Source organism: Colletotrichum truncatum (genome assembly GCF_014235925.2).
Source record: "Colletotrichum truncatum strain CMES1059 chromosome Unknown Contig_0001, whole genome shotgun sequence".
Lineage (NCBI taxonomy): Eukaryota > Fungi > Ascomycota > Sordariomycetes > Glomerellales > Glomerellaceae > Colletotrichum > Colletotrichum truncatum.
The window spans coordinates 535,409-560,775 of NW_027222398.1; the positions used below are offsets into that span (position 1 = coordinate 535,409).

General features: G+C 51.3%; 3 protein-coding genes across 3 annotated transcripts; 2 read left to right on the plus strand and 1 right to left on the minus strand.

Annotated features, from left to right (window-relative positions):
* Positions 1 to 5,378: 5,378 nt before the first annotated feature.
* CTRU02_200137 (Protein OPY2) lies at positions 5,379 to 6,787 on the plus strand (the record flags this gene model as incomplete). Its single annotated transcript, XM_036723256.1, has 2 exons — positions 5,379 to 5,433; positions 5,493 to 6,787. 2 exons carry the CDS (start codon positions 5,379 to 5,381, stop codon positions 6,785 to 6,787), a joined length of 1,350 nt encoding a protein of 449 aa, XP_036585045.1.
* Positions 6,788 to 13,434: 6,647 nt separating this feature from the next.
* On the minus strand, positions 13,435 to 13,542 carry CTRU02_200138 (uncharacterized protein; the record flags this gene model as incomplete). The annotated part of the gene is made up of 1 exon (XM_036723257.1): positions 13,435 to 13,542. The coding sequence occupies one exon, from the start codon at positions 13,540 to 13,542 to the stop codon at positions 13,435 to 13,437; it is 108 nt and encodes a 35-aa protein (XP_036585046.1).
* A 2,821-nt stretch (positions 13,543 to 16,363) lies between these two features.
* Positions 16,364 to 20,833, plus strand: CTRU02_200139 (reverse transcriptase domain protein; the record flags this gene model as incomplete). Its single annotated transcript, XM_070203642.1, has 1 exon — positions 16,364 to 20,833. The coding sequence occupies one exon, from the start codon at positions 16,364 to 16,366 to the stop codon at positions 20,831 to 20,833; it is 4,470 nt and encodes a 1,489-aa protein (XP_070062224.1).
* Between the last annotated feature and the right edge of the window lie 4,534 nt (positions 20,834 to 25,367).

A 25,367-nucleotide genomic window follows, 5' to 3' on the forward strand; every position in this document is an offset into this window, starting at 1 on the left:
CATTTCGCTGTCATGAGTCGAGGCATTTTTTTTTTTTTTTTTGAGTTTACAGGCAACCCCCCCTTGCCTCCCGTCAACACATAAACTCTATACAACATTTCGTCCAGACTCCCCTTCCCTTTCATATGCTTTCGTCATTTCTGACCCAGGAAAAAGAGCATGAGTGAATATATAGCCAAGGTTGAAGTAATGACGCAAACTGCTACTCCTATCGCATTTCGATACCTTCCACATTTCAATAACCACATTGCTGACCCATATTCTACCGCAGAGTGAGTGAGGCATGACCTGGTGCCCCCGGGCGGTGGATATCCTGGTATATCTCACGAACATGCTCGGAGAGGGGGGGGCCAGAGATATCAGAAATGACCAAAGAGATGGGCTCTTTCGATCAGTGGAGTCCGGGACGCGGGGAAGACGGGAACTAAGGTCTCGACCCCCTTTCCCGTGTGGACGTAGATCGCGATGATGCGAGAAGTCTATCTTTCGCCTAGGAGACTGGGCGATGCATCTCCGGATGTGCCGGATAAGCTAGCGGCGTCCGCCGCGGGGGCCGCGGGCCGGCGACGTCGGGCGCTTGGAGACGCCGGATTATGGCACGTCGTAGACGGCGCAATGTTCCCCGCCCTCGCCGGTTTAGGGCATGGGCAACGGCCACTACCTTTGACCTTCATCTGCAGATGTAGCCAGGCTAGATGGCCGGCATGGGACATTTCTTTCACCGGTAGGTAGGTATTCGATGACTCGGGCTCACGTGGGCATGGCCATCAGCACCCTCCGACTCCGTACAGTCCTCTGGTCCGCATCGAACTATCGCTCGTCCCAAGACAGGCAATGCGGACGAAGCTCTACAGTTTCAGAGGCGGTACTGGACAGTCACCAATTCGACATTGTCTCGCTTTGATACCGGGACCGGTTCTCCCCTTTCAGCCGAGGGAATACCCCTACGATGACCTGATGGGAAGAGCATAAAGTTACACCGGCACGTGGCTCCGAAGAGAAGAACCTCACCTTGTCTCTTTCCGGTTTCTCCCTCCGGAAACCCGCGTGGACTGAAAAAAAATAAAGCAGAGTATGGGTTTTCTTTGTCCGACGTCCAGCCTCAGCTGAATTAGGCTGTTGCGGGGTCCCTGTTTTGCCATGTGTTCAGTTCTCGATAGACATTTGGAAAGGGACCGAAGAAGAAACGAGACTGGGTATGTGTAGCTTGAGGAATACACTCCGTTATAGTGAAAGGAACAGACGAGCCAAGGGCCATGGGAGCGGGTAACTACGTCCCAATCAACTCAGCCAGCAGAAGACATACACAAAGAAAGTCAGTCGCCAGGGCGTATACTATTCCCTACTACAAGGATTACGTTTGGGCCGGGTCGTCGAAAAACCACGCGATAGGGCTAATGTCAACGGGAAGCTACAGATGATCATTGGGACGGCTGATTCGACGGCACGGCAGATTAAAGCGAGATGTGTGGAAGCGAGGGGGTGGATGATTGGACGCATGCAGCAACGGGCAAATGCGGCCGATGCCGTGGCGGGAAAGATAAGGCAAGAAGAGAAGAAGGCGAAGAAGGTAGTTTTGCCTTTGGTTCTTTCTTTCTTTTTCTCCCGCCCGGCGACATCATCACGTGTCTCTATTGGTCGCCGCACCCGATCTTGGCTTGAAAAGGCGGCTTGGAGATTCGAGCTGGTTATTGCTTTGTTCGACCTTTTGTGCTCCGCGAAATCCTCTGCCACGCATAACCTACACACGCCCACACCCCGCACGTTTCCAGTAGATGGAATATTCTGCAGGATTTCCTTGATTGTGCTGTGATCTGCAATGCTGTGGTTACCACCTCGTAAACTCTCCTTACGTCGCTCGGACGAGGACGGCTGGCCCGAGAAAGAAAGGGTTTTGACATGTCAGAGTCCACTGTCGAGGCAACTCAGGACTAGCCCATTGTTGCGGCAAGCAGGGCAATACGCACAGAGAAGAGAGGACGGGCAACGACAGTGATATCCTGGCGAGAGAGACCAAGACCGAACTAAGCATGACGCCGTCAGGACAGCCCAGCGGTGTCAAAGTCCCCTTGCCTCGAACGCGAATGCGAGGCGGCCTACGCTGGCCGTTACCTGTGACTCCTAACCAAAGATTGCACGCGCGCCGCCGGCCGGAGTGCGTAAAAATTGAAAAGGAAGGGCTTTGGCGTCCTTTTTTTTTTTTTTTTGGCCCTGCGCTAGTTCCGGCGGACGAACAGCCACGCCGCGTGGTGAGGTGCCAGACGCGACGCCAGAGAGGACATTTGTGTAAGTGGTGAACGGATGTAGGGGGGACTGTGCGACGGGAGAGCGGCCGGTGGACAGATGAGTTGGGTTTGGCGATCTACCCACCTCCAAACCTCCGGGTCCACACCAATACGGGCCTTGTTGCTTCTTCTCTCACTAGTTCTTGGTTATCCTGGTCTTCCCAAGAGTATGAGGGAGGAACATTGAGCAGCTCGCAATGTTGCCCATGGAGGGATCGGCGGGGTCCAGAACGCTCAATGACAATCGCACGCTATCTTTAAGAGTCGTGGGGGTAACGAAAGGCCTTGTCTACGTTTCGTGTTTTTGGATCCAATGCCTCAGGATCTCGGGGCGCAGAGGCCTCCCCTCTTTGGCTTGGTCCTGTCACGGAGCCCAGTCGACCTTGAATGGTTTGGGTCAGTGATGGGGGACGCATTATAGATACTGGTTCGGGGGATTAAAATGGCAGGACACGGCATGGTGAGCACGGGCGGCGGAGGGGAAAGAGACGCTTGGGGTATGAGATGGGTGGGCTTTTGCAGGGAGACCTGACACTGAGGGGGGCTACTGGGCTGGCAGAAGAGCGGGATTCTGTCTCTTGTCGTCGAGGATATGTGGATCGTGGGAATAATGTGACGGGCGTCATTGATGTCGGTCGTGACTCGAATCATGGTGCTTGTTTAATGGCCTTCAATGCTCCCGCTGTCAGACGTCCCTTTTTGAGCCCCTTCCCGTTTCAGTTGGGTTCGTATCTTTCTGCTGCCCCCAATGGAGGGGACCGATTTAATCGGGAAAAGGAGGCGAAGTCAATCATCAACGGTGGTTTCTGGCGTGGTTTATGGGCCGAGTGGTAGCCCAAAGAGAGCCTCAAGCTTTAGGGAGTCCGGAAAGAGAAAGTGAGATCCGCACATCTGAGCTTGTGAGGAGCGATACTGCAACATGGACGAGGATGCTTTGACGGTTCGGGCCCCATACGGAGCAGGAGCAAGATGCTCAAACGAGACAAAAGCGAATATCGCGTAGATGTTATAGCCCAGAAAACTGTCAAGTTTGGGTTTCCGGAGGCAATGGCCGCTTGGAAACGGGTCCTTTTTTGTTTCTCAAAGAGAGGGTCCTTTCGTTTTACAACAGTCCAGTTTGGGCAGACATTGCCGTGTTAGGTTTCCGTCTCTCGTATCGGATGACGTGCTGTCGCCAAGTTGGGACGCACGAACTATATTCTATTACTATTGTGAAAGAAACATGACTTTGACCAACAAGTAAGGGGGGAGAGAGGGAAAGGGAAGGAAAAAAAAAAAGGAAAAAAAAGAAAAAAAAAAAAAAACTGTTAGTGTAAGCGCAGCCAGTCAGTATTGATTACGGCAACAGAGCTTTTGGAGAAGCTTCTGCTTGGCCCAGGCATCAGCAAATGTGGTTTTTTCTACGGCCAGGCCAAAATTCCAACTGTCAACCGGATACGCCATAGTGAAGTAGAAATTATTACACAGGATAACCCAGGGCCAATTTCGACATTGAAATGATGACAGATGAGAACTTTGACTTGACAGTGACAAAAAGGACAGGCACTAGCGCCAAGTTTGTTAAAAGTGGTAGTGGAGAGCTTCAATTCCCGCAATGTCCACTGAAAAGCCACCACCACTATCCACAACACCAGTAACCAGTCAGCACCGGTGCGGCCAATGCAGCGAGTAAGCCAGCATTCAGCAGCAGAGTTTACGGCACTATGCAGGTTTGCCTGTGTGCATACATAGTACTTACATGGTAGTGTATGGCTTAATGGCTTGCTTTCTGGGCACTCTAAAGAACAGTCGCCTGAGCTGGGGCTACTGGGCTGGCAGAAAGGATGGAAAAGGGCACAGTCCAAGGTGCAGGAGAGGGTCCCAGGGCCTGGACTGGCTTAGCCAGGGGTGTCGGGGGAATCAAGGGATCCACCTCCCAGTAGGGCCCCCTCCTTTGCCTTTTCGCTCATTGCCCCAGCCACCAATCATGGTCCGTAGCGGCCCTTGATCACGTTTCGCCAGCAGCATCCCCCCTGTCGGTTCAATCTCTCGTGCCTGTGTCCCGCAGATTTCGCCTTTACTCCTCATAGTCCTCATAGACAACCAGTCGGCCTAGTGGATACCCTCCTTTCCCCTTTCAGCTCTCGCTCCGCCAGCCTGCACCACCGAACGAACGCCCAGAAACACACACACGCGCACACACACACACACACACACACACAGTCAGTCCCTTTACGCTCTCCTGTTGTCTGTCTGGTTGGTCTGGTCTGGTCTCTCTCCCCCCCCGTTCGTCTCTCATTCTTTCGCTTGCTTCGCCCCCCTCCGATCCGTCCACCCTTCCATCCAATCCACCAGTTCCCCCCCTCCCCTCCCCAGGCCCAGTCCACGCTTCAGCCCAGGGACGCTTCTCTTGGTCTACTGACTTTCGTTTCTTTCATCACTCCCTTCGCTCCTCCACCAAACATCTCCAGGTTCGGTTCTGGTTCTCCATCAACAACTACCGCCGCCACCGCTGCCGAGTTCCTAATCGATCTTGTCCGACGACAAAAGAGAATCAACTCCCTCCGTCCGTCGTCGTCGACAAGCGGCCGACAATTAACAACCGCCGTTGATGTCTTTCACTTTCGTCGCCTAACCCGCCTTTTACCAACACCAATGTCGAGCTAGTCTCTCAGTCCACTCGTTATCCAACTGTCTACTCTCTCTCTCTCCCTCCCGCTCACTTCCTCTTCAATCATCCGTCGCCCTTTCTCGAAATATTTCGCAGATCAGCCTGTTCATTCCAGTCTGGACCACGCCAATCACGCCAATCACGCCAGCCCTTCCGCGCATCCATTCCTCCAACTGAACCAGGCCGCCTGTCACTGTCTCATCAGGAACCGACGTTTTTTTATTATTTTGTTTTCCGTTCTCCCGGTATATCAATCACCATTCCCTCGACCTACACTCTCTCTAGTACCGACTTTTGGTCCCTTCGACTCGTTCGTGTCTGATCACCCCCGAGAGTGATCGGCACTCATTCACCCTAACGGTCTCGCATCGTAGATCGGCATCGCTGGATCAGCGCTGTCGACCATTATTACTCTCCGCACAATAGCCAGATCGTCATCAACAATGGCTCAGTTCGATCCTAACCTTCACCTCCGGTCGCTCGAGGAGCTGGGAGCTGGTATGCTATTGCCAACATGACGGCCTTGCATGATGAAACCTGCTGACACAATCCTACAGTTATCCTTCCCCGACAGAACGGCTGCCTCAAGTGCGAGGACAAGGCGCCATCATGCCCGACCAACTGCAAAAGCGACGAGTTCTGCTCATTTACTATTCCGACATGTAATTCGTGTGCTCAAGCAATTTGCGTAAAGGACGACAGCAAATCCAGTTCGTCATCAAGCAACGGACCGAACACGGGTGCTATTGTTGGTGGTGTTATTGGTGGTTTGATTGTCATTGCAATCATCACTTACCTTGTATGGAGGTTCTTCATCAAGACGAAACGCCAGTCCATCATCCAGGAATCCTACATCGAGAACCCTCGCGAGAAGTCAGTCATCGAGAAGACGGAGCAGCCACGGGCAACCAACCGCGATTCCACACACACCGTTCACTCGATTGCGTCGACGGTGCTTACCCGCGCCTCAAACATAATCCAGATCGCCTATATTCCCGGTGTTACGAACCGAGCTACGCCCACGTCGCCGACTCTCCTCGTCCCTCCGGTGCCCCCCATCCCCATCCACGCCTCCAACTCCTCCGTCAGCAGCCCTCCTCCCTACGAGGAGCCGCACTTCTTCGTTCCCGGCGAGCTTCGCGACTCTACTTACTCCGGCATCTCCGGCTATTCTGACCGAACCTCCGTTGCGAGAACGTCTTACGCACCCCGGTCCAGCATCGCCCCCAGTATTGCGTCGACTATTTACGGCAAGAACGCCGTTGTCGTGGCACCCGCTCAGACTGGAATGCGCGCCAAGGCTGCTGTAGTCAGCGTCAAGTCCATGGGTGTGGGCGGCAGCGGTACCAGCACTCCTCCTGTGCCGAGCGTCGACTATGAAAAGTACAACGGCCGCCCCAAGAGCCGTGATAGCACCTTCAGCGTCGGATCTACTTTCCTGAACAATGCAAACACCGCGACCGCCGCTCCTGTGCAAAGAGTACAGGTTGTCCGCGTGGGAAGCGGCAATGGCCCCAGGCAAGTTAGCGTCGGATCCAAGACACCGCCGTCGACATCATCAGCAGATGATACTTCTGTGCCCAGCACTCCACCACCAAATTCCCCTGGCGCCGGCCGTGACTCTGCTGCCGTCACTGTCGTCGGCGAGGATAGCCCGTCAAGGGACCAAGGCCCCTTCTCCGACCCCCCAGAGGACAAGGCCGCAGCCATCCGCAGCACCCACAGTCTAAGTGCGGTGATTGAGGAGGCGACACGGCGAGCCGCCGCAGGGCCCGATAGGCGGTCCACAAGGACAAGCTCTCACGAGCGGGGACGCAGTCCCTTCGGTGACGAGCACGCCACCAAGGATTAAACAACTTAAAGAAAAACATAAAAAGCTACATGATGGGCGTCGGCCCTAATCACGATCTACTTATCTCTTATTTTTTACTTGACTATATATCAGGGATGACCTCCCATGTTTCTTTCTCGTATCTACCTTTTGTTAGACGACCCGGTTGGAATACCTACGGGACCAGACCGAGGGACGACTTTGGATGGACAGGACTTTTTATGGATAGGCACTGGCGTCGTGGATGTTTTGAAGCTCTAACTTGGAGGAAGGATATATGGTATGACGGTAGAGGTGTACGTCAACCCATTACGCCCCTTACCTATATGTGTCTATTGAATAAAGCTGTGATACTCCATCCATTACTTTGATCAAATGTTCTTTTCATCTACGTGAGTTCGGTGATGTGCATCCCACGCCACTCTTCGTATATGTGATACGAATACCGGGAGGCTTAGACGTTTGTCGTCAGCGGCATGTCGTATCGACGTTTGTCCCGTAGTTGTGTCACGTGATTGGTTGGTTCGTCCACTCGGATACGCAACTAAGCCCGAGGGCTGACCTGCAACTGGGCGTTGTTGGACGGGGACGCATTCCACGATTGATTCACGCATTTAGAATTGTAATAGAATGTGCTCATTGATGTTTTTTTTCACAAAAAAAAGTGAGGAAGGGGAAATTGAGACATGATTGAAACTTTTGGAATGTCTGCCTAAAACAACGTCAACAGCGACAACAGTTAACCCAAATCCAACCAAACAAAATAAGGCATCTTCAAAACGCAAAAGATTAAGTTCCGAAACTGATAATCACAGTCCGGGCTATGGTTCACTTACTCTAAGATCATGAGAGGGCATTATGTTGACTACTACATCATATCGGAAGTTGATCTTGGCGGGTGGGAAATCGGGCAGGCCAAGACCCATGTCTGCTTGGGCGAGGGGGGCAGTTTACCTGTGACTCGGGCTGAGGAGGGGAGTGTGTGTGTGTCTTAATTTAGACGGTCAGCTCGATTGTCGCAAAGGCGGATTATTTGGGTTCTTTGTATCATTTGTGAACGTGTCGGGGGGCTGGGACTGGAGACATTGAATGTGCTGGTTTACTCATTTGTTCTCCTGCGTAGAATGCAAAAGTATTCATCCGTCCTGATATAAATAGAACAGGTATTGTGCTTGGTGAATTCGAGACCGAATCAGCATATTGCAGATTGTGGGATGCGAACCAAATGGGCAGCGACAGATTCGGACGCCAGTGTCTTTGCTCAGACGTCATCAACGACGAACCTACTGTCCTTGCCACCGGCCACAAACGCGTCATATATCAAATTGGGCCGTAAAATGGCACGTGAAAGCGCTTCATACACGCCAATATCTTGTGTGCTATACCACCAGAACGTCATTGTTGTTATCGGTGTCTCGGAAGGAGCGTGAGTGGACGTCATTCCTGCGGGACTCAACATTGAGAAAAGGGCTACCATTCTGGGCAGTTGACGGACGTTTGGGTGATGAGATAGTGGACCTTGTGTCTCAAAGTGCCGCCGTTAAACATGTGCGTTTGGGGAGCATGTGCGTGAGACTGGTCTTCGTTTACGTCTCAGCTTGGGGTTGGAGTCAAGTGCGTCACAGGACAATGGCTTCCCCTGGTTTTCTGGAAGACGGGGTTGGATAGATGAAAACTGACAGTGTCTTTTTATAGCATTTATCATGTGATGATAGTCATGTATCTGGAAGGTGGGTTTGTTCTTTTTGGACGCTTGTGGCTTGCCATGTCACCCATGAAGCGACCAGCCTTGGAGGACAATTCCCAAATATGCTATCTGGGGTGTCGGTAGACGATAACTGCCCATTTTCAACCGGTTTCCTTGTTTTTCATGGGTCAACTGGCGCAGTTTAGTTGCTGCTAAGTGATTTGGACTCAACGACATTTGATGGAAAAAAACCGAGAACGGTAATGGGGAGTGTTATCATTCTCCGGTGTTCACCTACCATCATAGGTACTGATTTGCGCTGAACATACTCACATTCGCTTTTCATCGGAAGTGTGCACGAGATATTGTGTCTTGTCGCTCCTCAGCCTGAATTTTCAGAGAGTGATTGCTTAGGATTTCAGAAACTGTTGCAGGCTGAATTCGCCGGTCTCTCTAACGATGAACAGTCGTTCATATCCGTCTTAGTCCAAGGTAGCCTATTATCAACTATACCTCATAGGATATAATGAATGTAGGAAGTGCTAGAGAGTAAATGCTAACACTTGGCCTTTCTCTGGTGCAAGCAGCGCAAAAGACATTGACGTTGGGATTTAGCACCCCCTTCACGCAAAATCATCTACGAATGCAATGTTATATTATTACAAAAACCTCCAACATTAGGTCTTCGCCATAGAAGACATGTCCTGAAGGACTCGGTGATATTCCGAGATGGTAGGAACAGTAAAGCGGTGAAGCAGACACCTGCCGTATCAACTCCCTTGTGGTTTAACAAAGACACATGAGCAAAGAGGTCTTTTGAACGAAACATGGCGTTGTCCAAGATCCCCAGAACTGTGTTGACGATATTTTTGCATAATATTCTTCGCCTATAATGGAGCAAGACCTGTAATATAGGTGGTTCGGAGTCTAATATGTTTTTCTCCAACGTTTGTTTTCGCGGGTATCTTGCTCGCTACCTCAACGCATGATTCCTAATTCTAGAAGCCATGGCTGCCAGGAAACTTCCTTTGCATTACAGTGACCTTGGCGCTTACATCTTATGATACTAAAAAGACCAGAAAACAGCCATATTTGAGCCATGCTAGGATACTGACGATACAGCGGCGGGGCTGGTCGACTACGTTGTCCCCCAATCTCGCGTCAACAGGTCTGCGTAAGGCCGGCTTCATCACAGACTGAACTCTAAGATTGATATCCTGTTGTTTTAAACGTGGCTGACTAAACATGTATACTCTGTCCAGCGAACGTTGTGATAGAAAGATGTGTCCTTACCTCTGTTGGGATTAAAATCTACAGCGCTTCGTGAAAAGACCAAGAAGTGCCCAAGCCGACAACGAAATGAATGGAGAGACGGGCAACAGTTAGCAGTTCTGTTCGACATCAACCTATGAGAACGGGGCTAGGTTTTTTACAGTTGCCAGAAGAGCATACAGTTGCTCTGGGAACTAAAGGGGAGCATTGCCATTGCAGTAAGCTCAAAGCGGCTGCTCCCAAGTACGCCAGAAGACAAGATACAGTTCTTGCTAACCGCGATTCCAACTTTAGGTGGCCTTTTTCGCTCACACTGTCCCAGAGTAGGTTTAGTAAGTAGTATGAGTGGGCAGCACTGGTATCGAAACTCGAAATGGTTTTGCTTTCCACGCGACAATTTGATTTCACGTTTGGGTTGCGACCCGTGGAGATTCAAACAGGGGCTCTTGAAGGCTTCAGAGATACCAGGGTTTCAAGAAAGTTTTCTATTCGTCGAAGGTTGAACCAGGTGAATTTTCGGTTATTAACAGCCTCAAAAAGCAAGTCACTTGGGAAGTGAATTTGAGACATGAAGACTCGCTGGGACAATGGGAACCAGTACCGTTTCTGAATGGGCTTTCTTTTGCGAGAGAAGCAAGACAGAAGCCTCGGAATGCTTGCCGGAAGTAAGAAGAGACAGTAATGACTTGCATGCTGCCATGTTTAAGACCTGAACCCCCGATGCAGCAGTCTTCCAACATCTGTTTGAGTCATTCCATAGTTACTCTTAGACTACTTTGCTGAATTTAACATTTGAATCATGCAATCGATTGATGATACTTTGAGCTGAGGGAACCTCTGCGTAAGAACAAGTTGTTCATGCCAGTAGGTCAAGTCTACGCGAACGACAGCTCATGTCCACAGCACAACGAAAACTAAAGGCTGCCTTGGGATGATTTTCTTCTGAAGGAAGGTTTCATGGAGCTTTGGAGGTCTTGTGTGTGGCTTTCGGAGGTTTCCCGACTGCTCAAGTCAGTTTGTCTGTTTCGAAACTATTCAGACGCGAGAAGCTGGCCGCAGCTTCCGGGGCATCTTTTCAGTCTCGTAAATTCACGCGGCATAATTAAGTTCTACCGTGAAAACAAAAGATATTTGAGTCAGTCTGTTGATTTTGATTACAGTGCGGCTTTTTCCATTTGGTTTGTCCGTGGCGTGACTTCCAAGTGCTACCCGAGTATCTCGTATCTGGCTCATGTTGCCAGTCATCAAGACATGCCATTCTATGACTCAGGCTTTTTAGTTTTCCGATGAGAAAGAAACCCATGCGAAGCGGCTGTAGCCACTTCCGAGCCTGCTTTAATGATCACTGATCAGCGCCTCTGATTTTGGGGGATGAAACTGTGATGCATGATGACTGGTTTCGCGACAACACATGACATGTGCTGTGCCTTACTGAATACTATGAGGCGACAGCCTGTCTGACACGTTCACTACAGTTTTGTCATTATTACTTAGTCTTGGAAGCAGGAAAGAAAGGGAAAAAAATATGACTAGTAACTGTCAATGATGATGTCTCGTATGATTAAGAAGTGAAAGCCACTTTGACCATTCCGATGATATGCACAGGAACATATCAAAGGCAAGTTAGATCTTCAACTTCCCATCAGATATCAGACAGGAGAATGAGCAGACTTCATTCAGATGCAAGAGTAGGCAGACCTTACTTCCATCATGAACACTCTGATACGATTGTCACCGGTAGTCGTCCTGTTTCCCAAAGGGATCACTTCCCGGCGGCCAGAAGTTTCATACGTCTCAGTAAACTCATTAACTAGTCCTGGGCATGTCAGATAACAAAGCCCTAGCGAAGCTTAGTGAGGGCTTAACATGCCAGTCCTTGAATTCATGAATCTGGCATTGTACATGGAAACCTCCAGTGGCAGTCACTCCAATAGATTACCGCTTGTTAAATCTCACTCGGTAGAATGTGTGGAAACGAAAACAACGTGAAGCTCGAGTATCAAGAACAAAAGACGTGCATAATCCCAAACCGACGTCTCCTGCAGAGGGTAACATCGTGCCACTAGCCCCGACCCCCCCTTATTGAAGCTCGTATTGGGAGTTCTGCGGACAACGTTGGCTACTGCTTATTGCTGGCTGTTTTCAAAATCGATATACTTACGTCACATCATCTACCATGAACTAGAAGGCTGGTACTGAACCACCATCCGACAGTTTTCAAACCTTTCTGTCGGCACAAGCTCCTGTTGGCCTTGGCACTACGAAACACCTTTAACGGCCAAGACACACTCATTGGCGGTGATGAGGTGGAATTGCGACTGAGTGCCCAACAGCATGCAGCCACCATCAGCGGAGATGTTGCCATGACACCTTCTCAACAAGGCAACCACCCTTCAGCATTTTACTACTCGTCGAGCCTGCTCCGCCGCTTAACCGCAAACAACTTTAAGGGCTTCCCGACTCTGTCAGCCGAATCTTGGTAATCCTCCACTTCCCACGTCTTCCTTCAGCACCTCAAAGCTGGAGGCATTGACGTGCGAAACACACTAACAGAAACCCCCGGCCCCCCACGCGGGAAGATCGCCTTTTGCGCGACCACCCTCCCGGTGAAGACGCTCGGAAATTTACTACGAATGTAACACGCCGATTACTGAACGGCTGCTCCTGAGCCAGTAGAAAACTGCTATGCAGGCATCCCAGGACTGCTCGGTTTTGAGTTCACACTAGCGGCCAAAAGCACCCCGAGCAGTCAGGGAGAAGGATTACAAGAGAGACATGGACAAGGCAAACTCTCTCCAACCTCAACCTCCCCCAATCTTCCATGACTACTAGTAAATTAAGACCATCCCGAGAATTATTCGTAGCCCCCCCTGGAATCGAGATGTGACGAACCTCATCTGCTGGCCTTGGACGGCAGTTCTGTCCTCGGCAACTGTACCTGGGCCAAGGAAATGGCCAGGGGACCAGCGGCCCTCCTGAAAGCTGGGGAACGATGAGAATGTTGGGGGGGAAGAGCAGGTCGATTCCCACATGCTTCTCGACTTGGCAGCGCCGGGGAAGAAGACGTTGAGCCGTGCCATGTACGGGCACACCGTGAAGGAGGTCCCGTACGAAAGCACCCAACGGTCTTCGCCGGAGTGCGATCCGAACGGTAACCCCATGAGAGCAACCAACCTCCCAATCCTCGTCTGCGATCTGCTCGAGCCAAGCTTCGCGCCGGGGAGGACGACGAGCGAGGTACCCGGGAGTTCCCAGTTTCTCTCCCCCCAGCTTCTCTCCCCTTTGAACGACCGTAGGTGTCTGCCGTTCCGCGGACACTGGGCGGGTGAGGGCTTCCCACAAAAAGCCGCACCTGCTCCAACAAGGGTTCTGACTCGTTGGCAAATCCCTACGACTTCTTTTCTATTGCAAGAACCATCACCCTAGACGGGTCCCCAGTCTTGCGAAAGCACCCGTGGGTGAGGATGGAGTGCCGCTGGAACGAGTAGGCGAAGCACCTTCCATATCGGGCTTTGTGAAAGAGGGGGGACGATTCTCTCAGTTACCCAATGATCTGGGAACCCCGAAGGACCCCAAATCTGAGAAGAGTCCATCGAGTTGTTTTTTTTCCTTTGGGATTTTTTTTTTTTCCCTCGTTCGCTCCTTCGCACCGGAAAACGCCGCATTATTGCATATGGCCATTTTGGCTGGGACCTTGGTTCCTTGGTCCCTAGGTAGGTAGGGGTCCAACAGGATAGGCAACGCCAGTACTGGATTCAGAAACAAACAGGCTGCATCGGACCGCAGAGTGACTGGGGGGCAGGATGGGCAATACCATTTGGTCTAGATGCCGATCATCAGTTCTTCTCACCTGACAAATCGTCAGTGCGGAATCACTCACCGGCAAGCGGAAAGAGAAACTTTGGTCTAATTGTTGATCCGCAGTCCACTTTTCCCACTCGCTAGCCGGGTCAGTTATTCATAATGATACCTAACCTTCAAAGGGTTTCCCTGTCTAGGTCAATTAATATCCATCAGCAGAGCTTGACATCTGCAGACGGGGAGGGGTTTGAAAGAAGAAAAAAGAGACGAAGAGCATTGACTGGCCCATCCGAGAAACATAACGTGGGCGTCTGTCTCTTGGGTTTGCTTCCGATTATGTGAGCCCTGGCTATGGTTTGTCATGTCAACACCAAGCCTAAGGCTGCAGTTACCAAAAGGAGGGGGAAAACGAAAAAAAAGAAAAGAAAAGAACTCGTTAGCATGAAGCCCCCCAAACGGCGGCGGATTTTGATATTGCCCAGGAACTGTAAGTGGCGATGATACCCTGCGGAGGAAAGGAAAACCCAAGGGAACGGAGATCGGCCAGGACCAAGAAGAGAATACGGTAAAGAATGAGCTGTCGTTGGTTCCGAGATTGAAAGACCAACGCTTGGCAACAAGCCAATTTGAGGCCCCTCCCTCGCCAAACGGAAACCTGGTTACCAAGAGGATTTAGCGAGGTAAGGGTACACCGACCTCTCACCTGGTTCTCACCTCAATTACCCCGAACCTGGATGCTCGGTGGGAACCTGACCGAGCAAGGGGAGGGGCAGAACCGCATATCCGCCCAGATCCCCTACCCAAAGCATTCCAACATGCAGCCAGCACATGCATCATGTCTTCCTTTGTCTGCCGCCGCTCGCTCGTTTTACCCAACCGAGAACTGCTCTCTCTCTCACCTCACTACACCTGGAGAAACAAGGGGGGGTGTCGATTTCTTGGTCTTTGAACGAGGCAGCTAGGCTCTGCAGTAGCTTTCTTTGACAACTGAACTGGTGCGGGTGTTCAATAGTCAGGAAAAAAGGTGGGAAAGGATCATCAGGACCCAAAACATGTCAAAAATGGACCACTACACTACGACCGGCTGCTTCTCCGGATGCATACGCACGGGCAGCATACCGGCTCCAGCTCCCGCGTCCCGTGGGCTCGGACTCCCTGCCGCGTCGAGCTGCCGTTCTGCCATCTTTTCTGCTTCTCTTTGTCCCTTCTGGCCTCAAAGCCGGGGGTGGTGGGCTCGGTGACTCTCCGTTTCTTCCAACCACTCTTGTCTGCCAGGCTCTTCTTGGTTGAAACTCAATGAACGAAGCATGACTTTTCTCGTTGCTCCGCCCTTTATTGAGCCTGGTAGAGATGCCTGTGCGGCAGCATGTGCGCCCGCGCCCGTGGATCTCAGTCCGTGTGTTGACCTGTCAAAACCCTCGTCCCGACGGGAGACGCCACCAGTCTCTCCATCCATGGGGCTACACCAAGGAATTTAAGCAGGGCCTTGAATCGTGTTGGCGTATGGTGATGAACTGCATGTGCGAAGGACACGCCATCTACTGGCTGGGCCACTCATCACCGTTCACCGTAGTAGCAAGGGCACTTTTTCCCACCCCTCCCTTCATGTCAACAATTCTCCAGCAGAGCTGAGAGTGCCATCTCTGCATGGAGCACTCAAGGTGCACCCCTCTTAACACTTAAGCAGTGCCGGCATTAGAGGGGGGACCCTTGATACTGGTGGTGCTTGCGTTTATGGGTCAGTCAACGCTGGAGGTACACCACACTTATGGATAGTGTCCCCCCATTCCCCTCCTCTCTAAACAGAAACTAGGGGAGGTCCGTGTTCAGTGAGGGGTTTTTGGGGCATTGCCTGCCAGGTACGGCTGATTACAACCTGGCTCAAGCGCGGCGAAGCAGCTTCCAAGTCGTCCGGTTTGAGAAGGGTAACGGGATGTATTACAGTAGAAAGAGATGGTGTGGGCGAGGGTACAAGAAATAATGTTAACAAACTTGGTTCACGGGAAAGGGGGCAGGGTTGCAATGCATGAGTGCAATTGTGGGTGGCAGGCCTCGCCGGCCCGTCACGTGGGCTGACGGCCGCCACCACTGGTCTTAGCCAGCCTCCACAGCCCTCTAGCCAGTTAGTTAGTTCTTCCAACCAACAACACCACTTTTCCCATTCTGAGCGTTCTGTGCTGGTTTCGCCCACAGGTTATGAGCCCAGCGTTATTCTTTCGGAATAACGTCGTTTTACCCATTATTCTACTCGTCTGTCAATTTTCTATTGATTCACGAATTTTTGCGATTTTATTCGCTTTATTTACCCTTCTGTGCGATTTTCTCGCCTTATTTTCCCTTCGCTGACGAATTTCACTTTCTGACGCGATATTGGCTGCCTGGCGCGCACGAATATCACGTGGCACGCGACCGACCACCACAACCCACTGGTTTTCACGAACACCACGGAATTCCACCACAACAACAGACTTTTCAGTCACAACCACACTACAACCATACTTTTACTTCGATTTCCTCGTTCTCACGAGAATTCAACCATTTCAGCTTCGGTTTTTCGAACCAGCCCATCAGTTTCTCGTATCTTCTACGAGTATTCATTCTTCCCTTCGATTCACCGTATTTCTACGGTCGGATCTCACAATTCCACCCATTTCTCGTGTTCTTACGCAAGATTCTCCCTCCTACACAATCCAACAGCACGCGTAGGTGGCAGCGAAAGTAAGCCATCTAACGTACAGACACGCCTCCAAAGCTGCGGCCTCGGAGAAACGCCTGTGATCGAGGTGCGACTATAAGTCTGTCCCGCACTGTTGTGATACCCTCACTTTCACTTCAAGATGTCTCAAAACGACTTCAAGACCGTCTTCACGCCTCTTCCTCGCCTGAAAGGTGAATCCAACTGGAACACATGGCGCATGCTTGTTACAGCGACCCTGCGAGGATACGACTTCGAGATATTCCTCGAGACTGACGTCCCTCGCCCTGCTGACCCTATCGCTGCAGAGGAATGGAGAAAGAACCGTAACGTCACGAATGGTCTCCTCATGAACGCCAGCGAATCGGTTCTTGACAGACTCTGCACAGCGGGTTGGGTTGACGATGGAAACCCTTACGAATTGTGGCAGGCGCTCGAGAAGCACATTCCGAGAATCTCACAAGACGCCACAGCTGCCCTTGTTGACGAGTTTGCCAAGACCACCGCCAACGATCACAAGACTCTTCACGATGCCCTCAATCGCTGTCACCACCTCAGAAAGCGTATTGAGACCATTCACGGTCGTCTGCCAGACTCCTTCCTCGCTGTTTTCCTCCTTAACTTCTTTAAGGACCGACTTCCCGATACGTACAAGCATTTCACATCGAAGGGCGCCACCCATCCCACGTGGAATGAGGTGGCTGATACGATTTACACGCTTGCCCAAGACGAGGATCAAAAGCGCAGTTATGCCACTATTCGCAACACACCTGGAGGCAAGTCTGCTGGCAGTGGGGGTCCTGCCTCTCCAGCCGTCACCACCACCGTCACCTCCACTGTCACTGCCTCCAAGGAAAAGAAGAAGTGCGACCACTGCAACTGTGATCACGAGACCACAAAGTGCTATGTCGCCCACCCCAATCTCATCCCTCTACACTACGTCAACCGGGATAAGTTGATTGAAAAAGCGAGAAAGCACGTGTGTGGCGATCGCTGCCGCTGGGATCAGCCTACTTCTGTTGATGGCACCCGCCAGACTGTTGTCAGAGCGTCACCTGCCATCTTGGGTCAGTCTGCCCTTGCCTCCATCGCCAGCCCAGCAGTTTTCACTGCTGCCCGCGATGACCTCATCACCCGAGACGATATCGTTCTCGATTCTGGTTGTACTACTTCAACCTTCAACAACTTGCGATATTTCGTCAAGTACGCTGAAAAGAGCGATTTGACACCTTCCACTTCTGCCTCCGGCGCCCCAGTCCGGTCACTTGGCGTGGGCACCGTCTTCTTCCAGACCCAAGACCCCACCAACCCTGACATTATTCACGATTGGACACTTCACAACGTTGAGTACAACCCTTCCAGCCCAGCCAACTTACTGAGCCCTGGAAAACTTCGTCGTGATCACGTGGAATATGATTGGCAGACCTCAAGCCTCATACACGTGACACAGCGCACTTCCCTTGCCAAAGTTCATTGGGTTTCTGACGTCTGCGTCGTTGAGACTCATGATACTGGAAATCACGTGCCTCGAGATATTGCTGTCAGCCTCGCCGCCTTCCGGGCTACCCAGCGACCGTCTCTTGAACTGATGCACCGCCGGCTGGTTCACGCCCACCCATCACGTGTTGTGGAGGCTTGCCGCCGTGTTGGCATTCGGTTCACAACGTCAGAAATTGACGCTTTCTTCTGTGAGTCTTGCCATCTCAGCAAATCCACTGAACGGATTAGTCGAGACCACCCACTTCCACTTACGAGTATTGGCGATGAAATTCACCTTGATCTCGTTGGTGTTCTTCCCCTATCAACAAAAGGGAACCGTCAGGTTCTACACCTCATGGATAAGTATAGTGGTTACCACTGGGTTGTTTTTCTGCCCAACCACAAGTTTGCCACCATCCTGGCAGCTATCAAGAAATGGGATACTGAATTCTACAGTCTCACCGGCCTCAAGCCCAAGGTTTGGGTTTCTGACAATGCTCCCGAGCTAATCAAGGTTTTCAACGACCCCTACTTCGAGGGTACTCGCCACAACACGACTATTGCCTACACGCCTTCCATGAACGGTACTATTGAGCGTGCTGGTCGTACCATCGTCGAAGGCGCCCGGACACAGCTGATTGACATGTCCCTTCCAGAGGAACTGTGGGATTACAGCATCGATTCGGTGACTCAGATTCTCAACCTCTTGCCCACACCCTCCAAGGGTAACTTGAGCCCTCACGAGATCATGGCGAGAGAGCTGAACTTGGCTGCTGAACGTGAGGCCCCCCACATTGAACATCTCCGAACGTTTGGCTGTGCTGCCTACGTACACAAGAAGGGCCCTCGACGCCCTATGCGCTCTGCCAAGATGGAACCACGAGCAATCAAGGGATTCCTCGTCGGTTACGGTTCTCTTCGTGGCCACATTTACTACGTTTACCTGCCTGATCGAAAGGAGGTTATTCGCTGCAGAGATGTTCGATTTCGTGAGGAACCGCACAAGACAGTGTTGCCTCCAACTACTGGCACACCCAACATTGATGAAATTGAACATGATGCTGCGTTTGTCGAACCAGATATCATCATCCAGTACACCATCCGTCAGAAGCCTATTGAAGGTGAAAAACCCGTGACTGGTGATCCCAAACCAGATGAGACCATCGTTGAAAAAGCGATGGCACCCACTGATACACATCTCATGTCTCCGCCACCAGAGAACCTGTTGGAGACCACTGCTACACCTCGTGACAGCATTACTAACGAATTGAATGATGACGAATTCGTCGCTTCCGTGGAAACAATGGAAACTGATCACCAGGACCCTGATTCCCTCTCCACGATTGTTGAGGAAGCAACGAGTCAACCGGCAGAGTCCTCTCGACCTCGCCGCGCCTCAGCCCAGCGACCACCTGGTCACTACCGAGCCGCCAGTGGCGTACGCTCCTATGCTAAAAAGACTTTTCTATCTGCTGACATTCCAGCTTCACTAACTTCTCGTCAATTCTCTCTCAGCGTGCTTTCTGCTACTGCCCTTTCGAAAGTCCTACCCGACGGCGTGGTGATCCCGAAGTCCTACCGTGAGGCGCAGAAGAGCCCACAGTGGCCCCAGTGGGAACAAGCCTTCGAACGAGAGATGACTCAATTCACGGAAAAGGGGGTTTACGAAGTCGTTTACCCACCACGTGACGCTAAAGTCCTGCCCGGCAAGTGGGTATGTGACATCAAAACCAACAAAAACAACGAAATCGTGCGCTACAAGGCCCGATATGTGGTTTGTGGAAACCACGAGAAAGGTGACTGGTCATCGCAAGAGGTTTACGCTGCAGTTGCCTCTGCCACCGCAACCCGCCTTTTCTTCGCAGTTGTCGCACTTCTCGATCTTGAATACGAAGTATATGATTTCGACACTGCTTTCCTAGCCGCCTCGATTCCAGAGGGGGTTAAGGTGTACGTCCGGCCCCCCGCTGGCTACGCCACTGCAGACAACAAGGTTTGGCTGCTCCACAAGGCACTCTATGGATTGAGAAAATCACCACTTTGGTGGTTTCGACTTATCAAGGGTGAAATGGAACGAATTGGCTTCACTGCTGTTGATGGGGAGGTTTGTCTCTTCGTCAATCACAAGATTAAAGCGTACGTTCTTATGTACGTCGACGACAACGCCATCGCCGCTCCCAACAAGCAAGTCATGATGGAAGTTCGTCGTCTCCTCGAGAAGGTCTGTTCTCTTAAAGACCTCGGCGAGGCTACCGATTTTCTCGGTTTCCAGATTGAACGCGACAGAGCTGCCGGTAAGATTTTCGTTTCCCAAGCCAAGTACGCAAAAGCAGTGCTTCAACGATTCGACTTTGATGGTTTGAGTGCTGTCAAGACGCCTATGGCGACCACTGACGATCTGCCCGTCACCTGGGACAAGAACGAGTGCTCGCTTGACGAACAACAACTTTACATCGAACAAACCGGCTGCCTTAACTTCCTGGTGGCTGGAACTCGCGTTGACATGGCCTACACCGTCAGTAAATTGTCACAGGCGAATTCAGGGCCTTCTAAGGCCCATCTTCGTGCTATTAAGCACTTATTCCGATACCTCAAGGGCACCGTTTATCTCGGTATTGTACTTGGAGGCATCCCCACGATCAACGAGTTGGGGCTCTACGCTGCTGCAGATGCCTCTTTCGCTGACAACAAGCCATCACGAGTCTCGACAGGTGGTTACGTCGTCTTCCTCGCTGGTGCGCCGATTGCTTGGAAGTCAAAGAAACAGACTTTCGTGACTTTGAGCACCACGGAGGCTGAATTCATCAATCTCACACCTACGGCAATTGCTGTGAAGTGGATCAGACGTTGCCTCTCCCAACTGCTCGGCAAACCCATCACCACGCCTACTATCATGTTCACTGACAGTGCCAACGGCTACGACAACGTCATGAACCCACTCAACGAGGCACGAACCCGCCACATCGACGTCCGATACAAATGGATCATACAGGAGGTTCACACTGCGAAAAGCATCGAACTCCGACTCATCAAGGGCGCTGATATGGCCGCCGATGGACTCACGAAGCCACTGGTTGCGGTCAAACACAAGGAATTCGTTCGTTTGTTGGGCATGGCGGAGGGATTGGATTGAGAGGGGGATTTTGAGACTGTGGGACTATTGATATTGAGACTTCGGGATTCGGAGGATTTCACGGCCTCCTATTGGCCAGGTTTAACCGGTAATTGACCGAGTTTTCTAATAGTTGAGAACTCCTCGGATTTGGAGGATTTGGGACTTTTCCTGTATTTCCTATTATTCTACTGCTTTTTCGCTGAGGAGTCTGAGAGGGGGTGTGGGTGGCAGGCCTCGCCGGCCCGTCACGTGGGCTGACGGCCGCCACCACTGGTCTTAGCCAGCCTCCACAGCCCTCTAGCCAGTTAGTTAGTTCTTCCAACCAACAACACCACTTTTCCCATTCTGAGCGTTCTGTGCTGGTTTCGCCCACAGCAATCCACAGCGAATGCCAAGCGGAAAAGGAATTCGTAGTCGACGCCATCGTCAATGAGGAGTGACTTCGTCTGGAATGGACGACACAAGTAAGAAAGAGGGGGAAAAATAAAACGTGTTGTTCCTGTCCAACCCGAGGCAAATCTGTCTTTTTTTGCCAGGATACCAAAAGCATATGCCAATCGTACATCGGCCGAGGCTCACAGGATTCCCTTCCCAGCCATGTATCTATCCATCCTCCTTCAGAAGCGGTGCTCTTCGGGGGCCATATCCGCATTCAGGAGTCGTCTCAGGTAATCATACAAGAACATCGACACTTCCAGGCAACTGCAACATTTGTCTGAAGGTTGCTTGCGGTTGTTGTTCGAGGTCAGTGACAGCTTCATGCCTTCAACCTTGTTCCAAGTCGAGCACAAAGGGTCCGTCATTACAACCTCATATGCCGTAACATGACATCAGCGGTCCGACTTCCAAAAACCAAATTTCAACGGCAACAACAAGGGGCAAATGACTACAGGAATCATCCAAACTCGTGTTAAACTTTTCGCCCAGAGTTGCTTATCTCCCTTTAACCCCTCCTACCACTCGTGCAGATTTGGCGTCCCTCGGAAATCGAGACTAAGTAGACAGGTGGCAGCAAAAAAATAAGGGGAAAAAAAGGCCTGGCGGCGCAGTAACAAGCGGCCCCCGATTCTGACAAGCTTGCCTTTAAAAACGTTTATTTCTTATCGGTATCATTCCACACCCTAACTCCGTCCACCTCCATCAACATCCAGGACCGGTTCACAAGCCTGGCATTCCGACTCCGTTGAGTAGGAGAGACGCCACAAACATGTCTTGATAGAAACTGAATAAATCAAATAATACCCGTGAGCTTGTGAGATCGGCTCCCCGCGTCGGCTATAGCCGCCTATTATGGCATAGACAGTCGTCCAAACATGCCACTTTTCCAACGTCAACCGACATCACCATTTCACATTGCAACCCTCCCTCCCCCAACAACATCCTCAGCTTTGGCCTCGAACCTCCCTCCCTCCAAGCCAGACCAAGAAACAAGACCCAAGTCCATCCACGTCCATGCCAATGGGGTTACGACTCCAACGCTCTGTGTCCCCCCATCTCCCAACATACCTCAAACATGGGCTGCAACTCCATACCGCCAGAGGCGCGCGCTGGGCTTCTGATAGATCGTTCCTCCCTCCATCGATCCCCACTCACACTTTGTCCCTGAACGCCAACCACAGTCATCCACGAACCGGACGACGGCTCACAAACCACCACACACATCTACGTTGATCATTCCTTTCATCAGTAACGTACACGTACCGCAACATCCGGGGTACCTTCCGCCGGTCCCCTCCCCCCAAACCTGCCAGTTAAACCCTCCAGCACTTGCATCGCCCCCATCGTTCGTCGCTAGTCTACGATACTATCCTTAGCCTCCGCACATGGACCCTTTTTCCCCAGCAGCATTTAAAAAGATGACGTGCCCCAGCTAGTGTTAGTGACAACGAAGGGGGCCCTTTACCGGCGCCGAAGGAGGAAAGTTAATAGAACAAACTCGCAGACCATCGGGGTTGTCTCCCGCGAATAGGAAACCCAGAGGAACTCACATACTTGGTATACACCAAACTAGACCGGCTTGCCGTCTCCCACTAAAAAAGGTAAAAAAACGACGAGCCATTGATCGTTAAGGTATATCAACATGTACTAGGTAGCAATGCCACCCCCAAAGAGGGGGGAGAACGGCAAGGAGTTAGTTACCACACACAAAAAATGAACACCACAATGCCATTCTGTTATAGCCGCATTCACATAGTCCCAACGCCATTACAAACCATACACAAAAACCCGTAACAAGCCACATCGACACCATCGAAACCTACGGAAACGCAAAAAAGGACAAACCAACGACCAACGTGATCAAATCGAATCCCCCTCCATCCATAATCGGGAACCCTCTTCCGAGGCCTCCGGAAACCCGAGCTTTGGTCCCCCATCGAAAGGGAGCACCGTTAGTTAGTTGATTAGTTAGTCCCAACGGATAAAGCACACCGCGCCCGCGCAAAGGAGACATACAACGCAGCCGTCGTTCACCTTCGTCGTCGACGTCGTCGTCGTGGTGCTTGCTCCGTGCGTGTTCCCTCCACAAATTCTTCTAGCCGAAACATCCTTTCCCCTCCACGGGGAAGGGGAAAGGAAAAAAAAATAAAAAAGAACAAAAGTCATGGGCCCTTCCAGGCCCAAGGCTGGGTCTACCCGCGCGGTAACCAAACCAAACACCGCAAAACTAACAATGCCGTACGCCTTTTTCCCTTATCAAAGGAGGGAGAGAGAGAACAGTTTTAGGGAGGGAAGCGGGGGGGAGGGGATTGCACTGGTGGTTGTGGTGGTGGCCATGCAGCGCTGCACGAGGCGCGAAGGGGATGGTGCCCGTTTGACTTTTGATCGAGAATGACATCCAAGGAGTCCGAACTTGGTCTGTGTTTACTGTTCTAGACCAATCTATTCCACACGTTTCTTGGTCCCCCTTTGTCTCGTGTGTCTCGACAATCGGGAATCTCCTCGCCGATGGGCCGGAAAAGCTGGGAAGATGGGGGAAACCAGAAAATACACGGGCAAAGTAGAGGGGAGAAAAAAGTAAAAAAAAAAGGGAAAAGAACAAGAACGAGGAAGGGGAGGAGGAGGAGGAGGAGGAGGAGGAGGGGGTACCTGTCAAAGCATCACCAAACTCCATCCATCCATTCCCTGTGTGTTGTTTTTTAATTGATGTACTTTTTTTTTTTTTTTTTTTGGCTAGGTTGGCGTACGTATAACGCGCAGTCCCATCCGTCGTGTCTTCTCCGCCCATGTAGCTCATCTAACTGAGCAGCCTACCTTGACATACAAACACACAAAGTGGTCTGCCTGTGCTTCAACCCCCCCCCCCCCCCCCCATCCTCTCAATCTAACTTGCTTGACGTGTGCCCGTCGTTAGTAACATCGCAGGTGGTCCAATCCCGAGGCGGCGGAAATCGCGGGGTACAGCGGAGGAGCCGTGCCGCTCCAACCCAACCAAGGCAAGGCACGCAGACTATCAGCACGTATGCCCCCCTCCGTTGCTTTTCCAGAATGAGCCCGCCCCTGCTCGGGAAGGGAAAGGGAATAAAAGGAAAAGAAAAAATGAAATTAAAAAACATTGAAGATTTTCTGACACCGCGACCTTCTAAATTTTCCACTATACGCAGACACTTTCCTATGTTAGCCATGGTATTGATATATTCAGTCGGTTTATCCGGTCAAACAAGGTTCACTCTAACCCCGGAGGCGTCAACGGCAAAAAGTAGCAAAGACTGAGCAGAAAATGGACGGATAACGTAGATTCAACAAGAAAGAAGGCTGCCTATCCCGGATGTTCTAGCTACATCCCACTTGGGGGACCTACACCTTGGACGTCGTATTTCCAAAGATACTCTTTCTGGCCTTTTGTGAGCCTCAATCGAAAGAGTATCAGGGGAAATTTTCTTTCGGTATACACAGATTAGAGCTTGCTCCGGCCCCCGTAGTCTTCTGCCTTCCTCCTCTCGTGGGTGTGATGATCAACTCTCTCTCGCTTCTCCCTTCCCTCTCTCCATTCTGCCCTCGCGTGCGAAAAGAATCCTACCACACAACATATAAACAGTCCGGAGGTGGAACTTGCCAGATATGTGGCATCATTTTCTTTCGCGACCGATTAGACGTAAAAAAAAAAAGTAGGCCCGCGAGACAGACTCCTATAACACCGCCAGCTTGCCCTCATGTGTTTCGGAATGAACAAAAAATAACGAAACTCCCAGTCTGCCCAAGGTTTGATTGAAAAATATCAAGAAACCTACGCCCCAGAATATGCCTCTCTCTTTTCGTGCGCCGTTCGCCCAATGGGGAGCTGGTTGTTCATCCATGACGTGTGGGGAAATATCCGAATCGTCTTCAAAGCAGAACTCGAAATCTCGTGCGTCCAATAGTCGTGGCCATGACGGCCTTTGCCAGCCGCTTCTCTAATGCTGGCAATCATCAAGTCGTGACGTGGGAAATTCTTTTGCCTCGCGGCAGTGGGACCCGTCGGATTTGCGAATCGAATGGATCGGGGCTTCGGCCGTGGATCCAAGCAAGTCCTTCGATAAGGGAACAAAGGTATTGGTTGGTGTCGTGGGCGGGA